Here is a 20,332-nt window from a genome sequence, read left to right as displayed (position 1 = left end):
TTGCTGTTCTTCCTAGAAGAACAAATCCTTCTTCTGCTTTCCAGGGTGGCCCCAAGCCACTCCTGCTAGAGGACCTGTACAATGGACCAGGAAGGGATGGGCAGTTCTGACCACCTACCTCACCAGCCTCACAAGGGGCACAGCCTGAAGCCAGGAGTCCTAAAGGCTCCCAGGCCAGGCAGGCAAGAGCCCTGGCTAGGATCTGTCCACAGAGTCTCCAGGGAGGGGCTTGCCTGACTCCTAGCCAGGCCAGCCAGTCTCCTGCTGGGCCATCTGGACAGAGGTTCTGTGTGATCTTGTGTATGAGTATGCTTGTATACAGGCCATGTGGGTGGCTGGGAGCTGTGGGGTCATGACCTGGCCCTCCTAGCAAGCCTCTGGCTCCCCTGTGGTCAGTTTCACTTCTGACATCTGGTCAAGTTCACAGCTGGCCAGCTTCCTGCATGGTGTTTTTTTTTTTTTTAACTTTCCCTCTCTGAGATCTGGGAGCAAAGGGCCCCCACTCTTTTCTCCCACCCACCTCATGACTGCACATGTGAAGTTGCTGGATTCTTGTCAAAACTTACAGAAAAGTGGACAGGAACTTAGAACACTGGAAATTATAAGGGCTGAGAGTTTGGGGGAAGGGACCCTGATCTACACATTCAATCCCGACCAACAAAACATGGGTGTTTCCAGAAAAAAAATTCTCCTGGCACCATTTTTCTTTCCTTTTGTTTTTTTGCTCTTTAATGTCCATCATTTATGTTTTATGTGTAGGTTTCGGGAAGGCCCAAGAAATGCTTATACAGGATGCAAGGGGAAGGTGACGGGGCAGTGAAGGGGGTCTGGAGCTGGAAGCTGCCAGCTGGAGGGTCAGAGGTTCCGTCTTGACCCAAAGTAAGGCTGGAGAGACCCCAGAACCAAACACATGCTAAACTCCCCACTGCTCCCCACCTTCTGGGGAAGAAAATAAATACACAAAGAATATCCCACTCCCCAAGTGCCTGGATTGAGGTCCATAAAACGCCACCCGTGTACAATGTTGCTAGTCTCTTTTCAGGGTTTGGAGGACCCTGGGTGGGGAGGGGTGGTGGTCAGTCTGTGCATACCCTGCCTGGGGCTCCTTCATGCTAAATAGAGGGGGAGCCCACTCATTCCAACAGCAAGCAAAACAGAACAGGCCAGGGAGGGGGTGAAAATACCACTGAGACCTCATGTCCCTTCCTGGCGGTGCTCAGGAAATCAGTCCTTTGCAGAGGCCTTGAAACTTAGGAGAAACCTGCCACAGGCCACGGGCCAGCATCTGGTTTGTTTTTTTTGTTTTTTTGGTTTTTGGTTTTTTTTTTTTCTTGCTGCGTTTTCCCACCAGCTTTTCTTCACTGTAGCCTTCTGGGTACAGCCAAACTCAGGCTTCGAGCAGGGGAGGAGTGAGAGCAGGGGAGGAGTGAGAGCATTCCTCCACGCGCAGGCCCTTGGAAGACAGACGCCAGGTCAGACACAGCAGTCCTTGGCCTGCCAAACCCGGGGGCGAGGAAGGCAGCCCCCATGAAGCTCAGCTCCGTTCCCCGCGATGCTTTTCTGGCAGCGACCCCCCCCAGCAGGATCTAGTCTCAGCCCAAAAAGAGAATGGAAAAGGCAAGATATCTTATGGGGTGTGTGTGTGTGTGTGTGTGTGTGTGTGTGTGTGTGTGTGTGTGTGTGGTATTGGGATGGTGGGGTGGGAGTCCTTGGTCCCTGACCTCTAGGGCTGATTCTAGGGGCCAACGTTGGCTCCAGGCCTATACCGAGAATGAGGACACTAACAGATGCACCACCCTGCAAATGCCATGTGGGTAAACCTGACAGAGACAGAGGAAGGCAACACCAAAGCCCTAGCCTGACTCCATTAGGATGGGCCAATGGCTTGGGTAGGGGCCTGGAAGTGGTAGAGGGTGGGACAGACTTGGCTTCCGGACATGTCTCTGAAAGTCGCTCCATCCTGCCATCAAGCACACCTGATGCCCTCATTCAGAGAGGAGGCTGTCAGCCGCCATTTGCTCTCCCTGTTGCTGGGTGGGCTGAGCCAGCCCCTGCCTCTCTAGCCTGTGTGTAAGAGGGGAGTGTGGACGGGCTTTCAAACCTGCTTTCAGCTCGGAGGGGCCTGTAATCCTCTTTATCTTTGGCCAGAGTGGAGGAGGGAGGGACTAAGGAAGGTCTAGCCTACCACAGTGCCCCTGTTCTCCAGTTCACAGTGTGGAGTCCATGACTCTGGTTCTTCAGTGCTGCCTGAGTCTCTGGGGTGCCCCTATTACTGTCTCTGGTGTCAAACCCCCAGATCTGACACAGCTAAGGGGCGGGAAAGGGAGAAATGGCCTGAGACGGTAATGGGGCAGGACAGGCTTGGGGTGGTCCCGTCTCTCACCAGAGAGGAAGTTTGGTCAGAAGCAAGGGCTCCCTCAGGGACAGCAACAGGGCTATGGTTTGGGGAGCAGGGCTCACCCTGCACAGAGGAGCTCGGCTCTGACTGTTGGGCCACCCCAGGGGAAAGGGGACATCTCTGTGGGGGCTGGCTAGAGCATCAGTTGTTGGAATGTGGGGCAGGACAGGGGCTCCTGGTCTGTGAGCTCACACTGGGGATGTGGCCGTCGACTCGCTGCTGCACAGGCTCTCCACAATGTCAGCCCTTTGGATGCGGCGCAGAGCGGCTAAAAGGGCATCGAGCGTCGCGCTGTCCTGGGCACCCCAGCTGGCCATCAGGGCTCGGACTGGGCAGGTCTCGTGGGTGAAGGAGTCTATATGCTCAGGCTGGTAGCCCAGCTCGCCTGCCAGATGTCGCCAGGTGTCCCCTGCAGAGCCTTTGAGCAGTTTCTCCACCTCCTCGCGCTTGGTCAGGGGCAGGCTGCTGTAGAGGTTGCCGTCACCCTTGAGGGCTGCAGAGGACAAGAGCAGGTCAGTCCCTAACCCTGGGCCCTCTTTCCTCCAGTGCACGTAGAAGGTTGGACCAAGGTGGCAAGTTAGAAGCAGAGGAATGGTCAAGATGAGGTCCTAGGTAGGGCCTGGGTGGGAGGGACCTGGGCCTTGCTGACTCACTGTCTCTTCCTCACCCTCAGCTCCGGGCATCATCTTTTCCACTAGCGTCCCATTCCCCGCCCCCACCCCAGCAATCATCAAGGCAGAGGAGGGCACAGGGCTCTTCAGCTCCAGACAAGTGCAGCAAGTGTCCTAGAGCCCGGCGAGGGGCTGCTAATTAGGGTACACACTTAACCACTTGTTTCCTAGAAGTCCAGCGCAGGAGGCTAATTGCAGCTACTTTGGGCAGTAATTAACCCCCAGGGGGGACAATTAGCCTGATGAGTCTGGATGCTCCAACTTGTAAAAGCCTCCATTCCCCCAAGTCATCCCAGGGGAAAACATTTCCCTTCCCAAGTCCCCCACCCCACCCAGCAGCCTCTCCTGCCCAGTTACCCAGTTAGTCCCTTCTGTAGTCTAATCATAGCTAAACCCCCAGTCCTTTGCTTTCCCACTCACGCTGGCCTGAGGCAGTCTGTGTGTGGGTCTGCTGGTCGTGCAGGCTCTGGCTGTCCACAGAGATGCCACTGTCGCTGTGGAGTTTCTCTCCCTCCGGTGGGGGCGTCTGGTTCACTGGCCGGCTGTTGGCTCCTTGTTTGTTCTGTTTACAGCTGTTCCACCTGGAAGCCAGGGACAGGCCAGGTCTCCGGGTGAGGGGTTGTATCAGCCAGTGAGGCCAACATAACTGTGCCCATGGTCCAGGCCAGGGCCATGGCAGGTGCCCTCCAAAGTATCAAAGGAACTTAGTTTTTACGTCAGTGGTTCTCAACCTTCCTAAGGTGGCGACCCTTTAATACAGTTCCTCACACTGTGGTGGCCCTCACAACCATAACATTATTTCTGTGGCTACTTCATAACTGTACTTTTGCTATTGTTATGAATCATCATTGTAAATATCTGATATGTGGATGGTCTTAGGTGACCCCTGTGAACGGGTTGGTCAACCCCAAGGGGTCACAACCCACAGGTTGAGAATCACTGCCTTACATGCTTTTTATCTAAAAGGCTGAGAAGTGATATGATGCTCTTTTCTGCACACACACACACACACACTGAATACTTTATAGGCGTAGAAGAACTTGGTAAGCATTCAGTAAATGTTCGCAGAACAAACAGTACATAAATAAATAAATGACTTCCTAGAAATTCCACTTTTCCCAATCTACCCTTCTAAAATAATCCCACATGTGAGCAGCAGATACACACACACACACACACACACACACACACACACACACACACACACACACACAGATTTCCTTGGCAATTATAAGCAACAACAACAAAAAAAAAACTGAAAATAAACCAAATATCCATCAGGAGAGGACTGGCTAACTACATTACGGTCCAGGCATGTTGTTGAATGAGAGGCTGTAAATGATCAGACAATCTGAGTTCTGAGGAAAGCTCTCCCGAGGGGGATTAGGAAGGGAAAGTGCATTGTAGGTGAACGGTGTGTTTCCACTGAGTCATTGGGGAATCTCTCCATGTCTACATATAATTATAAAAAATTCATGTGTGAGTGTTTGTATTAAAAAAATACAGTATAAACAGCTGGGAAAGTGTTATCCTGAAGAGATTTCCCACATGATGGGTAGGATTTGAGGAGATAAAGCGAGGCTTTTCCTTCTTGCTTTGGAAGATCTTGGTCTTGGGACTGGGGCGATTGCTCAGTGGTAGTAAGCTTGCTTGGCACGTTCAAAGATCTGGGCTCCATCCCCCGCACCACCAAACAAATTTGGTCTTGTTTGCATTTGCTTTTAAAAAGCATGTATTACTTTGATGATTTAAAAACAAAATACAAAAGAGAATGGGACAACCATTTAAAGTTGAAAATGCCTTCTGGGAGTTTTTCTATGCCTTGCATTCCTTGATGTGGGTACCACAGGAGCCCAAGGGTGACATGGGAATTTGAGGGTGACATGAAAGCCAGGGTGATTTAGGAAGACACATGTATACCCAGGAAACGGTGGGATGAGTGGGGTTGGGGGTAAGGATGCAAGCAGCCAGAGGTGGCAGGAGGTAAGAAATGGGGGAGCAGCCTGGGAGTGGGGAGGAGCTGGAGCCGGGACAGGAAAGGGAACTCTCTAATGTCACCACCCCAACCTACCACACCCAAGGGTCAGGCGCGAAATGGTGAGTGAGGATGGGTTTAGGGTTGAATTCAAAGAGTATGTGTGCTTTCAGGCCGCAGTGGGAGCAAATGTCTCCTCCATCCTCACTGTGTCCCCTCTTACCTCTTGAAAGCAATATAGGCCACGAGGCCAACAACCACCGCAGCCAAGATGGAGCAGTAGACAGGAATGAGGTTGTCCGTGGTGCCTCGGGTCACTACAGGCTGGGAGCTGCCCATCACAGTGGTCACCATATCTGCCACTGTGCTGGCTACGAGGTCTTGATCTGGAGGTGCCTCAGGCTCCTGGGTGCTGGGGGCCGTGCTGTCCGAGCCCTCTGCGGGGGTAGACCTTGTGATCCATCGGCCAGGGATCTCTGGGGAACAGGACCACAGAAGTTAGGACCTACCCAGGCCTTCCCCTTAGCTCGGACACTCCAGTGCCTTATTATGAGCCTCCAATCCCTGGTCCCAGGCACACGGGGCCAGGCTGTTATGCATGGGGTTGGGAGCTGGGACTGTGCACACGAGTCATGTGAGTGGAGAAGAGCAAGAGCTGCATGACCAGAGACTTATGTCAGTATGGAACCTTGCTTTCCCCAGCCAGAGAATGGGCTCTCTGAAAAGAAATGGTCTCTAAGAAACTTTTTGGCTTGGGCTGCGGAACCAGAATTCTAGTCTCTGTCCAGCAGCCAGGCACGAGGCAAACACACCAAGAAGCCTGAGCTGTTGAGATGTTTCAAGCTGGAGCAATGCCTCAGTTGCTTGGAGGGATGTAATTTCGCTGGCCTGGTGACCAGGGCCCTCTGGAAGGATGTGGCACTTAGGTACCTGATCAGATGCTGCTCTGATCAGAGATGCAGGTGGCACTCAGCCTTCTTTCCTGTCTCAGATGCTCCAGGCTGGCACCAGAGGTGGACAGTATAACTGGCTTGCCTCCTCCCAGCCAGTCCTTGTCCAGTGGCCAGCATGTTGTTTCATGTGCTGCCTGACCCCCAAACAGCCTGGCCCTGGCACCTAGAGAAGACTGGGTCAGACAGCTGGCACCCTTGTTGGCAGGAAGCAGACAGCTGGTGGAGGGAGGATCTGTAAAGTAGGCACTGCCTACTGCCTCAGAAGGAGCAATTCTGGGCTTGGCCACCCATCTAGGCCTGCTCATGCCGTTCGGGCACTGCCAGCCTTCCTGGCAGAGGCCCCGGCCCCTCCTGGCACTGGTGGGTGGGATTTTCCATTCTGCCACCCAGCCAAAGGCAGTGCTAGGGGTTGTGGGTTCTGGATGGTGGCCTGGGGGATACTTGTCTGGGCAAAGCAGCCTGTCCTGTCCATTCTCACTTCCCACGCTTGGGGCAGGCATACTAGCGGGGTTAAGGGGAGGACACCTTGCTACCCAGCTCTGTCCCGCCCAGGCTACATTGTGCCCACCCAAGCTGGAGCTGAAGTTGCCCACTAGTCCTCTGGGCCTCCCCGGCTCGAGACAGAAATGCTTCAAAGGCCCCATTTTCAGCACCTTCTGAGGGGTAAGGCCCCCAGATGTGAGTCTGGAATCCATCTGGCTGGCAGTAGGGAGAAGGTTGCCATCTGCTGCCCAGTCCCACCCTTCCCCCATCCCAGTACTGGACAGGGCTGGAAGGGGGGGGCATGGGAAGTGGAAGAGACAGTCCTGTCTGGGTGTTGGATCCTAGAGCCTTCTTGTGATGAACTAGGGTAACAGGACCAGTTGGGGGTACAGCCTGAGCCCCGGGGATGTAGATATGACTCAGTTCAGATTGACAGCCCTGACCCTGATGCTGACGTGGGTGGATGAGGGGTATAGAAATGAAGGAGCCTCGGAGAAAGGCTGAAAACAGTGTCGAGTGTCCAGGACACCTTCCCTCACCCTCTCCAGCCTCTCTGATGGGGGTGGAGACGAGATCCAGATGTGGCCCTGTCCCCTAGCATTCCGACCCGCTAAGCCCTTGGCAGGTCCTGACAGCCATTTCCGGAATGGGAGCTATCAGGAGGAAGAGGGAGCAGGTGACCCCTCTGAAACATCAATGTGGTAAGGGGGCTGGGCATCTGCCCCAAGGCTGGGTGAGTCACCATGTTGACACCTGAAATGTATATGCAGGAAAGTATGCTACATTGGACTAGAGTGGGGTTGCCAACGCAAGAATCAAATTCCACTTCCTGAAAGGGATGCTTGGCCTCCGGGCTAACATTTAACCCTTCGGAGGTTGGAACAGAAAGAAGAATACAGGGATAAACATTCCTCCAGGGTGCCTTCTGCCAAGATGTCTGGGAAAGTAGGGTGGCATCTGGAAGGGATAACTCCCTAAACAGCGAGGTCTTCTCCTTTTCCAACTAGACCCTTCCTTTACTCATCACACCCCTGACCCTGTACCCCAGGCTGACTCAGACCTGCCCACAGAACTGTGCTGCCCACTCGCCTGCTGCCTGGCTGTTGAAGCTCTCTCCCGGCTCAGCCTAGCTTCTGGGGCCCATGAAAATCTCCACCAGAGCCACCCAGGGCCTATGCCCCACCGCATCCCTCTCCACCTATTCAATAAAGAACACTGCAAACATATTTAGGTCCTCAGTGCGGCTTACCAGCCTTCTCCACTCTGTTACTTGAGCAAGCTTAAGTCTGGGTATGGGGAGGCTCTGGCTGGTTGTCAGGACCTGGGCCCCCCCTACCCCCTGGCAAGGACAGGGGACCTGTATCTTCTACTCAGCTAGAGGCTGATGGAAGGCAGAAACCGTGCCGCCTCCATCAGAATCTCCAAAGCTGGGGCTGTCTTCTCCCTCCAGGAACTAGGGGCTGGGTTGTGGGGCTCCCCTCACTGGACCAGTGCCAAAGGCCATCCCTCTCCAGGAAAACTAGGGACTCCCTGAAGACGGCACTCTGGCCTGCTCCGTGTGAGCACAACCTGAGGTTAGAGTTCATAGAACAACAGGTCCATGGGCGTGGCCACCGACTGATGGACAGAATGGAAAAGCACCGCCCACTTCCCTCCCAGTCCCCTCTGAGATGAACACTACCCACCAGTGACCATGATGGCTGTGCCCTGGCTCCCAGGTGCCTCCTCCTCTCCCAGGATCCCCCTATCTCCTTCAGGTGAGCTATCTGGATAAAGCAGGCCCACCCAGCTCGGACAGCCCCCAGCAGACAAGAGCCCTCCAGGCGTGTCCCACCTTATCCTACCCACCCCCAGCCCTTCTGTACCACTCCTCTTTTGTTCCACAAAACTACTTCTCTCATTACCTGGCCATTTACAGCAGCCAACTCCATCTTACTAAACTGCCACAATGTTTCCACCTCCTCCCCAGACACCACGAGAGGAATGTGTTATCTACCCCAAGAACCCTATGGCCGTCAAAACCGGGTCCAGAGCCAAGCGCAACCTCCCTGATGTCACGCAGAGCTGATCTGATTTGGGATTGCTACAGGCATCATTGTCACCTGCATCTGGCCTCAGAGCTGCAGGGTCCTTACTCCTGTAGGTCCCCAGCCCGACTCCAGTTCAGAAAACCTGCCTCATGCTAAGGAGGCCTGCTTCAGGCTCTGGCATCTATAGCTCCTTTTCAGGTACCGTTTGTTGTGCATGGAATCTCTGGGAGAGGAGTTAGGAAGACTTCTTCCAGTGAACAGTAAGCCAGGCTTTCCCAACGTCAGTCCAAAGAAGGACTTAGTGAAAAGGTTTTTGCGGTGAGGTCGAATCTGGAATCGCCACCTCTGGGCCTATATCAAGAGGGAACTAAGGCTCAAAGAGGGTGCTTGCGGGATGAAGGCCCGCCGGGACCCTTATGACCCCCTAGAGGGCGCCCTTCCTCACCAATCCAGCCCTGCACCCCTACACCGCCCTGCGGGGAACCGCGCTCACCCTCGCACTCAGCGTCGGCCCAGGGCGTGCACTCGCGTAACTGACGCTCCGTGTCCTCGCACACCGTGCAGGGCAGGCACGGGTCCACATGGTTGGCTTCGTCTGAGTACGTGCCCTCTGGGCACTCTTCACACACTGTGTTCTGTTTGTCCTGGCAGGAGAACACGAGTCCCGAGCCCACCTCGCACACGCTGCACGCCTCGCAGCGGCCGGTCTCCTCGTCCTGGTAGTAGCCGTAGGCGCATCGGCACACTGCATCATCTGCCTCCACGCAGGGAGCGGACATGCTCTGCAGGCCCAGGCACTCGGTGCACGGCTTGCACGGCTCGGTGGCGCTCACCACATCAGAGAACGTCACACCTGAGGACAAAGGCACAGAAGCGGAAGCATCAGCCTCAGAACTTAGTCACTTGGAAGGTGTTTGCGTCACTTGAATACAGGGCTGGAGTCCCTCCTTCCCCAGCCCCAGCTAGAGCTATTACCCTGTCTCAGCTTCGCTTTCTTACTGACCTCCACTCCCTTTTCTGCAGTCCCTCACCCTCAGCCTGTGGAAGCTGGTGTGGCAGCCTACTGGGAAGGAGACCAGGATCCCCACTCCAGAAGAGCTTGAGGGCTCCTGAGGTCCCAGCTGTTCAGGTAGATTCCTGGGCAAGCCTTAGAGTTCCCAGCCCGGTACCTAGTTCCCAGCATGATTAAAGAATAATGTGAATGTGGGTCCTATCCAGCCTCCCGCACAGGCCAGAGGGAAGCTGTGCACCCACGAGCCCCTGAGCTGTCCTTCGGGCCCTCTTCCCATGGGGGTGGGGGTGGGTGGCAGGGTCAAAATGGGAGGAACTAGGAGTGACAGCAGGGTTTCTGACCAATAGCCTTATCATACTAACTGCTAGCAGCATGGCTCTTAAGACCAGGGCCAGTGCTCTGAGCAAGACAGTTCAGGGACAGCAAGAAAGATAGGAGCTCGAAAGCATCAGGGCCTTGCATGTACGGTTCCCTGGCAGTATAAAGGGACAGTTCCCAAACTCACTCTGGACTCACTGTGAAGTAGGGCATATGAACTCTGGAAATTCAGAGTAGGCTCTGCGTGTGTGTGTGTGTGTGTGTGTGTGTGTGTGTGTGTGTGTGTGTGTATGGGGGGGGTTGTTCCTTGCCTCCTGAGAAGCTATCAGGGAAGGGGTGGACTCAGCCCTCAGTCCCTTCCATCCCAGGGAGAGAACTTTGTGCCATCATGAGGACAGGAGGAGCTGTCTTTGCTCAGGGTGTTGAAGAAGCTGAGGACCAGGGAATGAGGGAGGGCTTGGCACGTGGAGGTGAAGGTAGAGAGTATAGGGGTGGAGAATGGGACCTGCAGTGGGATCCCATGTTGACACCATCTAAAGGCATCGGGATCATATCCTGTCAGGTGTGGGTGCGGTGGTGAGGCAAAGGATGGAGAAGAGTTGACCGGGCAGAGTGGAGACAGGAGAGAGAAAACAGAAGGGGCCAGAAGACGCCGAAACACTTGCATTTCTAGTCGGTTCCTCCAGAGGTACCCGGTTTTCTTGTCCTAGGGATGAGGCAGATCTGGCTTCCAAACTCACCTCCATCACTTATTAGGTCTGTGACTTAACCTTTCAGAGAATTTTCCTTTCTCCGTGAAATAGAAAATAATAGCCAGGTATGGCAGTTCACGGGAGGTTCGTGAATTCAAGGCCAGTCTGCTCTACATGGTGATTTTTTTTTTTTTTTTTTTTTTTTGGTTTTTTTCGAGACAGGGTTTCTCTGTGTAGCTTTGCGCCTTTTCCTGGAACTCACTTGGTAGCCCAGGCTGGCCTCGAACTCACAGAGATCCACCTGGCTCTGCCTCCCGAGTGCTGGGATTAAAGGCGTGCGCCACCACCGCCCGGCCTACATGGTGATTTTTTAAGGTTAGCCTGGGCTATACAGTAAGAACTGTCTCAAAACTAAATAAGGAAGTAATATCCCCACCCCCACAGAGTTCTGATGAGCAGAGGTAAGGACGGTGGTCTTTGGTCGTTGAGATACAGAAAGCAGAAAGCACCTGTCTAGCAGGACATCTGACCTCTCCAAATGAGAGGGTGCTTATGTGGGGGTGGGGTGGAGGCTAGTCACAGTGGATGGAAAGAGCAAGCTGGCTCCTGGGAAAAATGCAGAAATTAGCCGGAAGGCTCCTGGGATTAGGTTTTGGATGGTGTGAAAACTGTGGTCTTTTTTGGCAGAGCATGAAGGCAGGAGCTTAACAGGCTTCCTAGTGGAAACGTTTTTTTGAGGGTGGAGGGAAAGTCCACTGGGGTCTCCAGCCCATAAAGTAGGCTTGTAAAAGCAGCCTGTTAACACAGCTGGAGGGAAGTGTGGCAGGGGGAACCCAAGGGGGAGGAAAGAGGAAGGGAATGAGGTGGAAAGGCTGCTGCAGCCCTTTCTGAGCTGCCCTTAGTTCCTGTTGCCCTCCTCTTCCCTAATTCCTGACATGGCCCTCCCTTGAGCTCCGAACCCACAAGCTGCTGAGAAAGGATGCACAGGATGGAGACAGAACATGGCTTACGGCATCTACATCCAGGCAATGATGTTGACTCTGCCTTGGGATAGACTCCGTGAAGCCAAGGCCGGTCAGGTACTACCTTCCAAGGGGGGCGGGGGCAGAGCCTTCCCATCCAGCCCAGGTGTCCTACTGCTGGAGACGGGGTTACAGAAGTCACAAGCACTGGGATAGAAATACATGTGTTTAAGAACACTAAGGAGTTGGGGTTGTCTGAAGATGGGACAGACTCGGGAGGGAGCATACCAAGGTAAGACTAGACTAACAGGTAGTCTCAGAGTCCCCGGCTCTGTATTCTGTTACCAGCAGCCCTCCGAGGGGGGACTGAGTGCCAGGCAGATGCAAGATCCCACTGGCAGCAGACAGGGAAGCAGCTCTGCCCTGGGGACCAGAGGCAGCAGCAGATCAATGAGGTACCTAGCAGCAGAGACCAAGATTCCTGGTCCCACAGGACACAGAACTCACATGAGGGTGGGAACAGAGCTGTGACCCTTCTCCACCACTCCTGGAAGACGGGACTCCTTCCTTCTGAAGGAAATGCCGGGTAGCTCCCCTCTGCTGTTCCCACCTGGTGCCATCCCATAGTAAGGACATCCCTGTGCTCCAGCCTCTGTCCCTCCCGGCATCAGAAAGCTACAGAAGAGTGGCCTGGAGGAGGGGCAGCCACACCCTCCCAGGATCCCCCAAGGTCAGTTTCCTGGGCAGTCAGGTTTGATTCTCCTTCCCTTCCCCCCAAACCCACAGAGGGTAGGCTGCAACCATTGATCCTGCAGTGCAGAAGGTATTTTTAGCTGGCCTGAGCATCAGCTTCTCCTTGCCTGGCCACACTCTTCTACCAACCAGCCTCTCTGCTTGGGGGCTGGAAAGGGGGACCCCTCTGGGGATCCCCCACCTCTGCCCACACACTCCCCCATATAATCAGCATCTCTCCGCCTCTTATATCATATCCTGCTCACTTCTGGTGACCATACAGAGGTTAGCAGGGGACCTGCCAGGAGGCGGAACACTTACAAGGTCTGTTCTGTACGTTCTACACCTTTCCCCCATTTGCTGCCCTGTACTCACTATCCAGGCAGGGTTCACACACGGTCTGGTTGGCTCCACAAGGCTGGGCCACACCTTCGCCCAAGTTGCAGGCCTTGCAGCATTCTCCGCTATGGGTGTACAAGCCTGTAGAACATGTCCCCCTGGCACCTTCAAGGGACACCTAGGTGGAAGAAGATCAGAGGGTCAGCCTGGCAGGAGAAGGGGGGGGTATCTTCCAGGGGATCAAACACCTCCCTCTTAATACCTTCTATTGGAACCACCTGGGCTGGGATGAGCTCACCCGGGAGGCATTAGGAGGATCAAAACTGGCAGGAAGGAAGGCTGTGTGTGTGTGGGGGGGGGCGTGGATAGTGTGCCCTTGACTGCTGCTGGGGTGTGAGGTCACAGCCTCTGTGGCTAACCTTCTGCAAAGTTCACCTTGGGGTTACAGCCCCTCGTGGAGCCCTGAGGATACACCATGTGGGGAGGGCAGCCTGAGACCGACATTCACAATGGCTGGACAGGTTGCAGCTTGTACAGGGCTCCTGGCCAAGGGGGCCAGTGGAGCTGAAACCCGGCCCAAACTCCATTTCCTAAGCCTCACACCTGCAGGGCTGCGATTACCCAGCGGCAGGGCCTTTTCCTAACAAAGGGGAATAAGGTCCTTCTCCAGGTCTCGTTCCTCATATTAAATATCAAAAGGGAGTTGTCTATGTCCAAGAGCAGAAGGCCAGAGGCCTGGGTTCAAATCTTGACTCCGTACTGGAGGTTTCTGTCCTGCCCTGGTTTTCCTTTGGGAGCGTTCACCTCTCTGCAGATAAAGACAGTGACAGCTTGGTGCCAGAGCAAAGGACAGGCTGATGGGCAAGTCTGGCGCCAAGACAGGGAGGGATGCCTGTTATCAGTAGCTGTTCTCACCATCCAGCAACTCTGTTCCACCAGAGTTGACTTCCCGTCACTAGCCTGACTCCATCGCCTACCCTCGCCTCCCATGTGGCCCCTGGGAACAGAGCTGGAACCGGGCAAAGGGGAATCAAATTCCTGCCACTAAAGCTTCTTTGCTCATGGATGGAACGACTTAGCACCAGATTCCCCAGAGGGAGGGGCTGCCAGAGGCTCGCTTTGTTTCTGCTCCTTAAAGAACGATCTTAATGTCTAATAAAACTCCAAAGCCTTCTCTGCAGGCTCCAGACCTTGCACACACACACACCCCATTTGATGCTGAGCAATTTGGGCTCTTGTCGTGAGACCAGGGAGCTTTACAAGGTTGCTTGGGCATTCCTCTACAGCTTCCATGCTGGACAGATCTTTGCCAAGATACTAAAAAAAAACAAAACAAAACAACAAAACCCTGTGGTCTCACCAGAGTTTGATGGGAAAGGGAATATAGAAGTTGGGGGACACTGGGTGGTACCCTAGGGGCAACGTGGTCTCCATGAACCCAGTAGGAACAATGCTGGCAGCACAGGAAGCTACCACCATCTCCTCCCAGGTGCCAATAGTAGGAGTGGGCGCTGGCGGGCAACATCTGCAGACCAGGAGCCCTGAGGCGAGCTTTTCTCTGGAGCTGAGATTCCAGAAGGGTCTGTTCCCATTTCCTTTCATCACTTAGGGCTCTACTTAAATATCACTTCCTCTAGGAAGTGTTCCTGTCATCCCCACCCCTTCCAGATTAGAGGGAGAGCTATGGACATGAGGTTGACCTTCTATCTCCTGCCCTCCCTGGCACAGGGTAGGGAGAGCCAATGTTCATAATTGTGTGATTTCAGAACAGGAAGCTGCCATGTGCCTTCCAGCTGCCTAGAAGACTGCAAGGCTAACTTTGTGTCCTCGGGGGCAAAAAAGTGTGCTGGTGTCCTCCGGTGTCTTTCTCGGTGACCTGGGGGCTGCACCCTGCTCACTGCCTCTGCAGTTCCTCCATCACCGGGGCAACTGGCTGTTAACACCAGCGGTTACCCAGGGCTGCAATGCAGCAGTGCTCTCGTGTTCTTGGTCCCAGATGACCACATTTCTTGTCATTTTGTCAGCTTTTTGATAGTTTTCCCTGTCCCTTCTCTTCCTGTCAGGGTATCAGTTGTCACTTCTTGCTCCCCTGTCACAACTGTGACCGGAAGAGTCCCTCTCCTAGAATCATGATGTGTCAGATCTAATGCAGTCTTTAAAATGATGTCACTGGACTTGGTTTATAAAAAAAAAAAAAAAGCTGTCTGGGAGCCAGGTGAACACAGGCCTGTGATCCCTGCATAAGGGGGTGCCAAGGAAAGAGGATCTCCAGTTCAAAGCCAGCCAGGACTACACAGAGAGAAATGGAGATGAGGGGGGAGGAGAAAAAAAAAGTGTGTGTGTGTGTGTGTGTGTGTGTGTGTGTGTGTCTGTCTGTCTGTCTGTCTGTCTGTCTGTGTAGTAGGAGCTGACACAGAAGAACAGTACCTGAGTCAAACATCTGGGCATAATCACTGCCCATTCTACTTCTCCGGTTGATCTTAGTCCTTCATCAGTTAGGGCCAGAGTGACAGACAGGTTTTTAATTTCTCTCTGCCTCTGTTTCCTACCAGTAGGTAATCACGACAGCATCTGCTTCAACCACTGTGTTAAATGAACGGGTGAGTATGGGGTCAATGTTTTTCAGAACTCTCCTTTTAGCTGGGTGGGCGTGGTAGCCTATGCCTTTAATCCCAGCACTGGGGAGGCAGAGGCAGGGGGATCTCTGTGAGTTCCAGGGTAGCCAGGGTTCTTACAGAGAAACCCTGTCTTGAAAAACCAAACCAACCAACCAACCAACCAAACAACCAAACAAACGAACAAATGACTCTTCTCTATTCCAGTATGTGTTCCCTTTGTGGACCTGGGGTATGTACCATGCCCCACTAAACCGAGGTCAGCAGAGAGCTGGAGAGTGTAAGTTGGGGGGTGGAGCTGTATGGTCCTTATGGGAGACTTAGTGGCTTTGGGCAAACATCTCTGCAGGAGAACCTGCTCTCCCCACGCCTCCCCCCCTCCTTTCAGGACTTGTATTTAAAGTTGAGGCCACATAATCAGCATCCACATCTGCACTTGGTTTATGTCCTCTATCATAAAATCCTAGATTTGCTGCAAAACAGTCTGTGATTTTGAGTATCTTATTCTTCCGAAATCTCAGGTTTCCTATCTAAAACACTGGGCCAAGTAAGACTGCTGCACTAGGTTGCTGTGAGAACTGAATGAAGCAATGCATGCAGATCTGTCTGGCGTACAGTAGGAGTCCAGTCAATGGTAGTTATTGAGGAAGTAGCGTGTCTTAGGGAGTATGAGTGGCTGACCCCAGGAAAGTCAAAACAGAAAAGGAGCCATCCGCCAAGCAGGAAAGTGTGACTAGAGTTCAGGCTAATTGCTCCAAAATCCAATCCAAATTGAGCAATGTATCAAAGTGACAGACCCATTTGCCTGATAGTTATATCTATTACATTTATTCATTTCCAAGTTGATAGCATGACTTCTCCATCTTTCAGAACGTTTGCCATCTGTTTCTGTCATTGCAGGGCTTTTTAGTGCTTGGTCGGAACAGAAATCACACCAGTGTTTGCATTTCTATGGATGCTTCCATGGGCTCAATCCTGACCATTCACAACAACTTCAGAGAAGGCTCCTCGGAGAACAAAAACCTGGTCCCAGGCGTATGGGGTAGGAGAGGTCTTCCACACTGGAGAGCCTTAGATTCAAACCCAGGGATAGGCATTGGCTTCCAGCCCCACACCCCACCCCTTTGGACAGTCACTGAGTCATGAGAAGGAGACTGCTGTTGATTCCTTAAGAAGCTGCCTTGTCTCCACTTGAGGAGAGGCTCGGGCTCTGCCCACGTGGAGCAGGGGAGTGGCTCAGTTCAGAGGCACAGGGCACGGTCTAACCCACCCAGCCAGTGGCAGTTCAGGACCACACACCCCCTTTCATGATCTGTAAGTAAAGGGAAGCTGAAAAGGAACTGCGCATGAGGAAAAACCAGAGCCTTGACTCCCATCTTCCTACAGGCCATCTCTGTTTTTTAACTGGGGAGCCTGGTGTCCTGCCTAAGTTTCCTGGGGATCAGCCTCTCACCTGTAAAATGGGAATAGCTAAATTTAATTTACCCTTGCTGGAACCTAAGGAGTATACAACGTAAAAGTACCTAGGACAATGCAGGTCCTGGAGTAGGCACTTCACAAACGCTATTATGTCCTCTCTTCCAACTTATCCACTAGGGAGGAAGCCATGTGCTGGAACTAGGCTGGGCTGGCCAGGTAGGGTGGAGGCTTTTTTCCCTCCGGGAGCCGCCTCACCATCCACCCTCCGCTCCAGCCCCGACGCTCACGCTGCCCATTTGCTGCCTACGCTGCTGCAGCCCTATTAGGAGCATTAGCCAGCCCGGAGGCTCCGGTTACAGACGTCTGAATGACAAAGTGCCTCCATTACCGGCGCGGCCCGCCAGCAGACTCGCCGGGATGCGCTCTGGTTTCAGCACTCTCTCAGCAGCGCAGGAAGAGGCTCGGACCGCTGAACTGACTCATACCGAACAATCTGGGGCAGAGGTGGAAAGCAGAGCCCCGGGGGCTCAGGTCCGAAGGTTCTGTTCCAGGTCCACCTTGCTGAGGCCTCCTCGCGCGCCTTTTCTGAACTTAGGGATATCCTCCTGTCCAAGTCCGGAGGCCACGCCCTCATCTCTCCAGGATCGGAACCACACAGCGCCCAAGGCATCTCTAACCAGGGACGTTAGTCAACAAACACCCTTGCAGCCACTCCCAAATCCCCGGAGGAAGCCTCAGGTACTGACAGCTCCAAGGAACCAGGTTTGGGCTTTGAGGATGAAACCGACCTTCAAGAGGTTCTCCATCCTCTCGATTCCACCTCTGCCTATCCCTTAAGATGGTGTCACCCCATCCCTGCTGTGAAGTTGACCCCGCACCCCAAGCTGCATCCTTGAGTAGAGAGAGCACAGAGCTGGAATGAGATGAGGGTCCATCCAGCCACAGGACTCTGGCCCAACTTGCTTGTGAGATCTTGGCCAACTTGTTTAAACTCAAAAGTCTCTGCCTCCCTTATCAGTAAGATGGAGCTTTGGGGTCACAGTGCTCAGATGAAGAAAACTGTGGAGGGAAGAGTGAGGATGCCACTTTCATTGCCAACCTTTCTTAAGATCTGATCAGAAATACCCAGAGTACTCGGGTTCTTAGCAAGACCTGATGACCGAATCCGAGGCATCCAAGCGGCTACTGTCTCAGCCTAGCCAGGTGTGGGCGGGATGATGACCCTATTAAGTTCTGGACCGGAAGGAGCTCGAAGGGCGCAGAGCCGGGGCGGGGGGGGGGGGGGCGGGCTGCTTAACTTAGAAGGGGCGCAGTGCACAGCCCCAGGCGCGCACGCAGCTGCTAACAGCAATCCCGCACCCCGCAGTGCCCCCTGCGGGTCGCCTGGAGTTGGTGCATTCCCCGAGCTGTGCTCTGCGGGAACCGTCACCGCCTTGAGCGTCCCAGCGCTCCGCATCCCTAGACCCGGCAGGCGTCAGATGGGGTAGGGGGATGCTGGCTCTGTCTCTCCCGGATTTGTCCCAGTGAAGTGGGCGCTCGCTTCCCAGCCTGGGATGCCCAGATGCAATTCCCGGACTGGGCGAGGCCGCGAGAAAGCGCTGGAACCCACGCGGGAAACGTCTGTGTCCGGGCTGTCCTCATCCCACTGTCCTTGAGTAGGCAGGCGGGGCCCCGAGCACTTTAGGATACGCACCGCTTTCCATCTCTCTACCTCTTTTGTGGCAGTTTCTTTTCTGCCCTCCTTGAAGCCCACTTCTCGCTCTTCAACCTCTCTGCCACTCCCGAATCGCTCCCTTCGACGCCCCTCCCCCCTCATTGTCTGGCCGGTCCCCATTGTCCATGCCCGGTCCCCTCTGCCTCCAGTCCCTCCAGCCGCCTCCCCCATTGTTCCATCGCTAGCCCCTCACATCTCTAGCGCCGCTCTCATCCCCCTCCTTTCTCTCCTCGGTTCTGTCCTACAACTCCCCAAGGACTAAGATGCTAAAGGGAAAAGTCCTCTCGAGATCCCAGAATTCACATGCCGTCGTCAAAAGAACCCAGGCTCCCGTAATTCCCAAACCTCCTTCCGAGAAACCCCTCCCAGTACCCTACACCGTCCCCACCGCAGTACCCAAAGACCAGCTGCAGCAACAGCAGCACCAAAGACCAGCATCGGTGTCACAGTCCTGTCCGCATCTCTATCCTGGGACCGGGTCGCCTCTGCGCTCTGAAAGTCCCAAAAGCTTAGAAGCGCCCCTGTGGGCCATGGCATCGCAGCTCCTCCGCCACCCGTTCCCAGCATCTGGGACCTAGACGTCCTATTCTGTTTCCTGGGTGGTGGCACTCGGATCCCCTTGGGGTTCGGCTCCTGGAAAAGGTTAACAGGCGTCCCTCCCGCTACCACTTACCCCTAGAAGCAGAAGCAGCAGCAGCAGCAGGCGTGACCGGTCCATGGCGCTGCAGGCAGCACCTGCCCTCATCGCTCGCCTCCGGCCACAGCGCTCGGCTTCTAGCTCAGTCCGCTCTGCGGGCCGATGGGCTGCGCTGAGCTGCGCTGCGCTCCAGCGCCTGCTGCCCGCCGGAGCTGGCGGAGGCTCCACTCGCTCTAGATGCCGGCGGGCGGGAGCAGCTGGGTAAAGGCAGTGCAGCAGCCCCGCCTCCTCCCCGCCCAGCCCGCCCAGCTTCCCCCCACCCCTCCGGAACCGCGCCCGCCCGGCCGCCCGGCCGTTTCGGGGTGGGGAGTCCGGAGCAGCCAAGGGAGGCGTGCGGGAGACCGCGCCCGTGTGCCCGGCTGCAGCTTCTCTGCGGGCTGTCTGTCCCACGTACTCAGTGCGCTGCCGGTTATGCGGAGCATTAATATGGGATGCTGTGGATCCAGCGGGGGGCCATTGCTCTCCTACTGATGAGGCCTGCCTCAGAGCTCACTCTCTAAAACATCTTCTTCGGCCTCTCTCTTCCTAGTTCCCTACCCATCCCTCATTCCGAGAATGCTGCTGCCCTCCTTTTTAGATTAGGTCTACACCTTATTCCATCCGGTCCCCTCTACTGCTTCCCACTTGTGGAGCAAGGTGTTTATTGGGACATTCAAGGTGGAATCCATCCCAGTATCATAATTCGGGATCTATCTCTCTCTCTCTCTCTCTCTCTCTCTCTCTCTCTCTCTCTCTCTCTCTCTCTCTCTCACACACACACACACACACACACACACACACACACACACACACACACTCACGGGAATTCTTCCAACACACCTAGGACCTCACACATGCCAACCAGGCATCCTATCACTGAACTTTATCTCCAGTCTTTCAAAACCATGAGCTTGAAGGAGTCACAGGTGTGCCCATAAAACCCAGGAGTACACAGATGCACCCACAAGTTCACCTGCACATGTGCTCATACACTCACATTTGCCCATACCATCCTCAGGCATTTGTATAATCCTACTCATCCTACAAGGGTCCCTAATACAGATCAGACATACATCTACGCACACATGATGTGACATTCACATACACACCCCCACACATTCACAAGTGTGCAGTGCACAATCACACTCAAACAAGCCCTCACCGGTATTGAGCACTCAAAAGCGCATACATTCCTGAGTGTACAAACCATGCACAAACACAGTTACCTGAGCTTCTGAGCTTCCTAAGATGGGAACAGTAGTGTCTCCTCTGCTACCGTAGGTGTTCAGTAATGCTCTGTAGAGGGGATTCAGTGGGAACGTGGTTAAATGGACTCCACATTC

At 54.2% G+C, this 20,332-nt stretch overlaps 1 protein-coding gene across 1 annotated transcript; it reads right to left on the bottom strand.

Moving 5' to 3' along the window:
* Positions 1-729: 729 nt before the first annotated feature.
* Positions 730-19,170, bottom strand: Ngfr (nerve growth factor receptor). Its single transcript, XM_052756764.1, has 6 exons — positions 18,987-19,170; positions 12,602-12,743; positions 9,004-9,363; positions 5,268-5,520; positions 3,490-3,650; positions 730-2,891 (listed from the first exon to the last, which is right to left on the bottom strand). Exons 1-6 carry the CDS (start codon positions 19,056-19,058, stop codon positions 2,587-2,589), a joined length of 1,293 nt encoding a protein of 430 aa, XP_052612724.1. The 5' UTR covers positions 19,059-19,170; the 3' UTR covers positions 730-2,586.
* Positions 19,171-20,332: the final 1,162 nt, after the last annotated feature.

The sequence above is a fragment of the Peromyscus californicus genome, unplaced genomic scaffold, assembly GCF_007827085.1.
Source record: "Peromyscus californicus insignis strain IS unplaced genomic scaffold, ASM782708v3 Scaffold_3__1_contigs__length_106647218, whole genome shotgun sequence".
Taxonomy (NCBI): Eukaryota; Metazoa; Chordata; class Mammalia; order Rodentia; family Cricetidae; genus Peromyscus; species Peromyscus californicus.
Note: the sequence above shows the minus strand (reverse complement) of the source record. Positions and strands in the feature narration are given on the sequence as shown.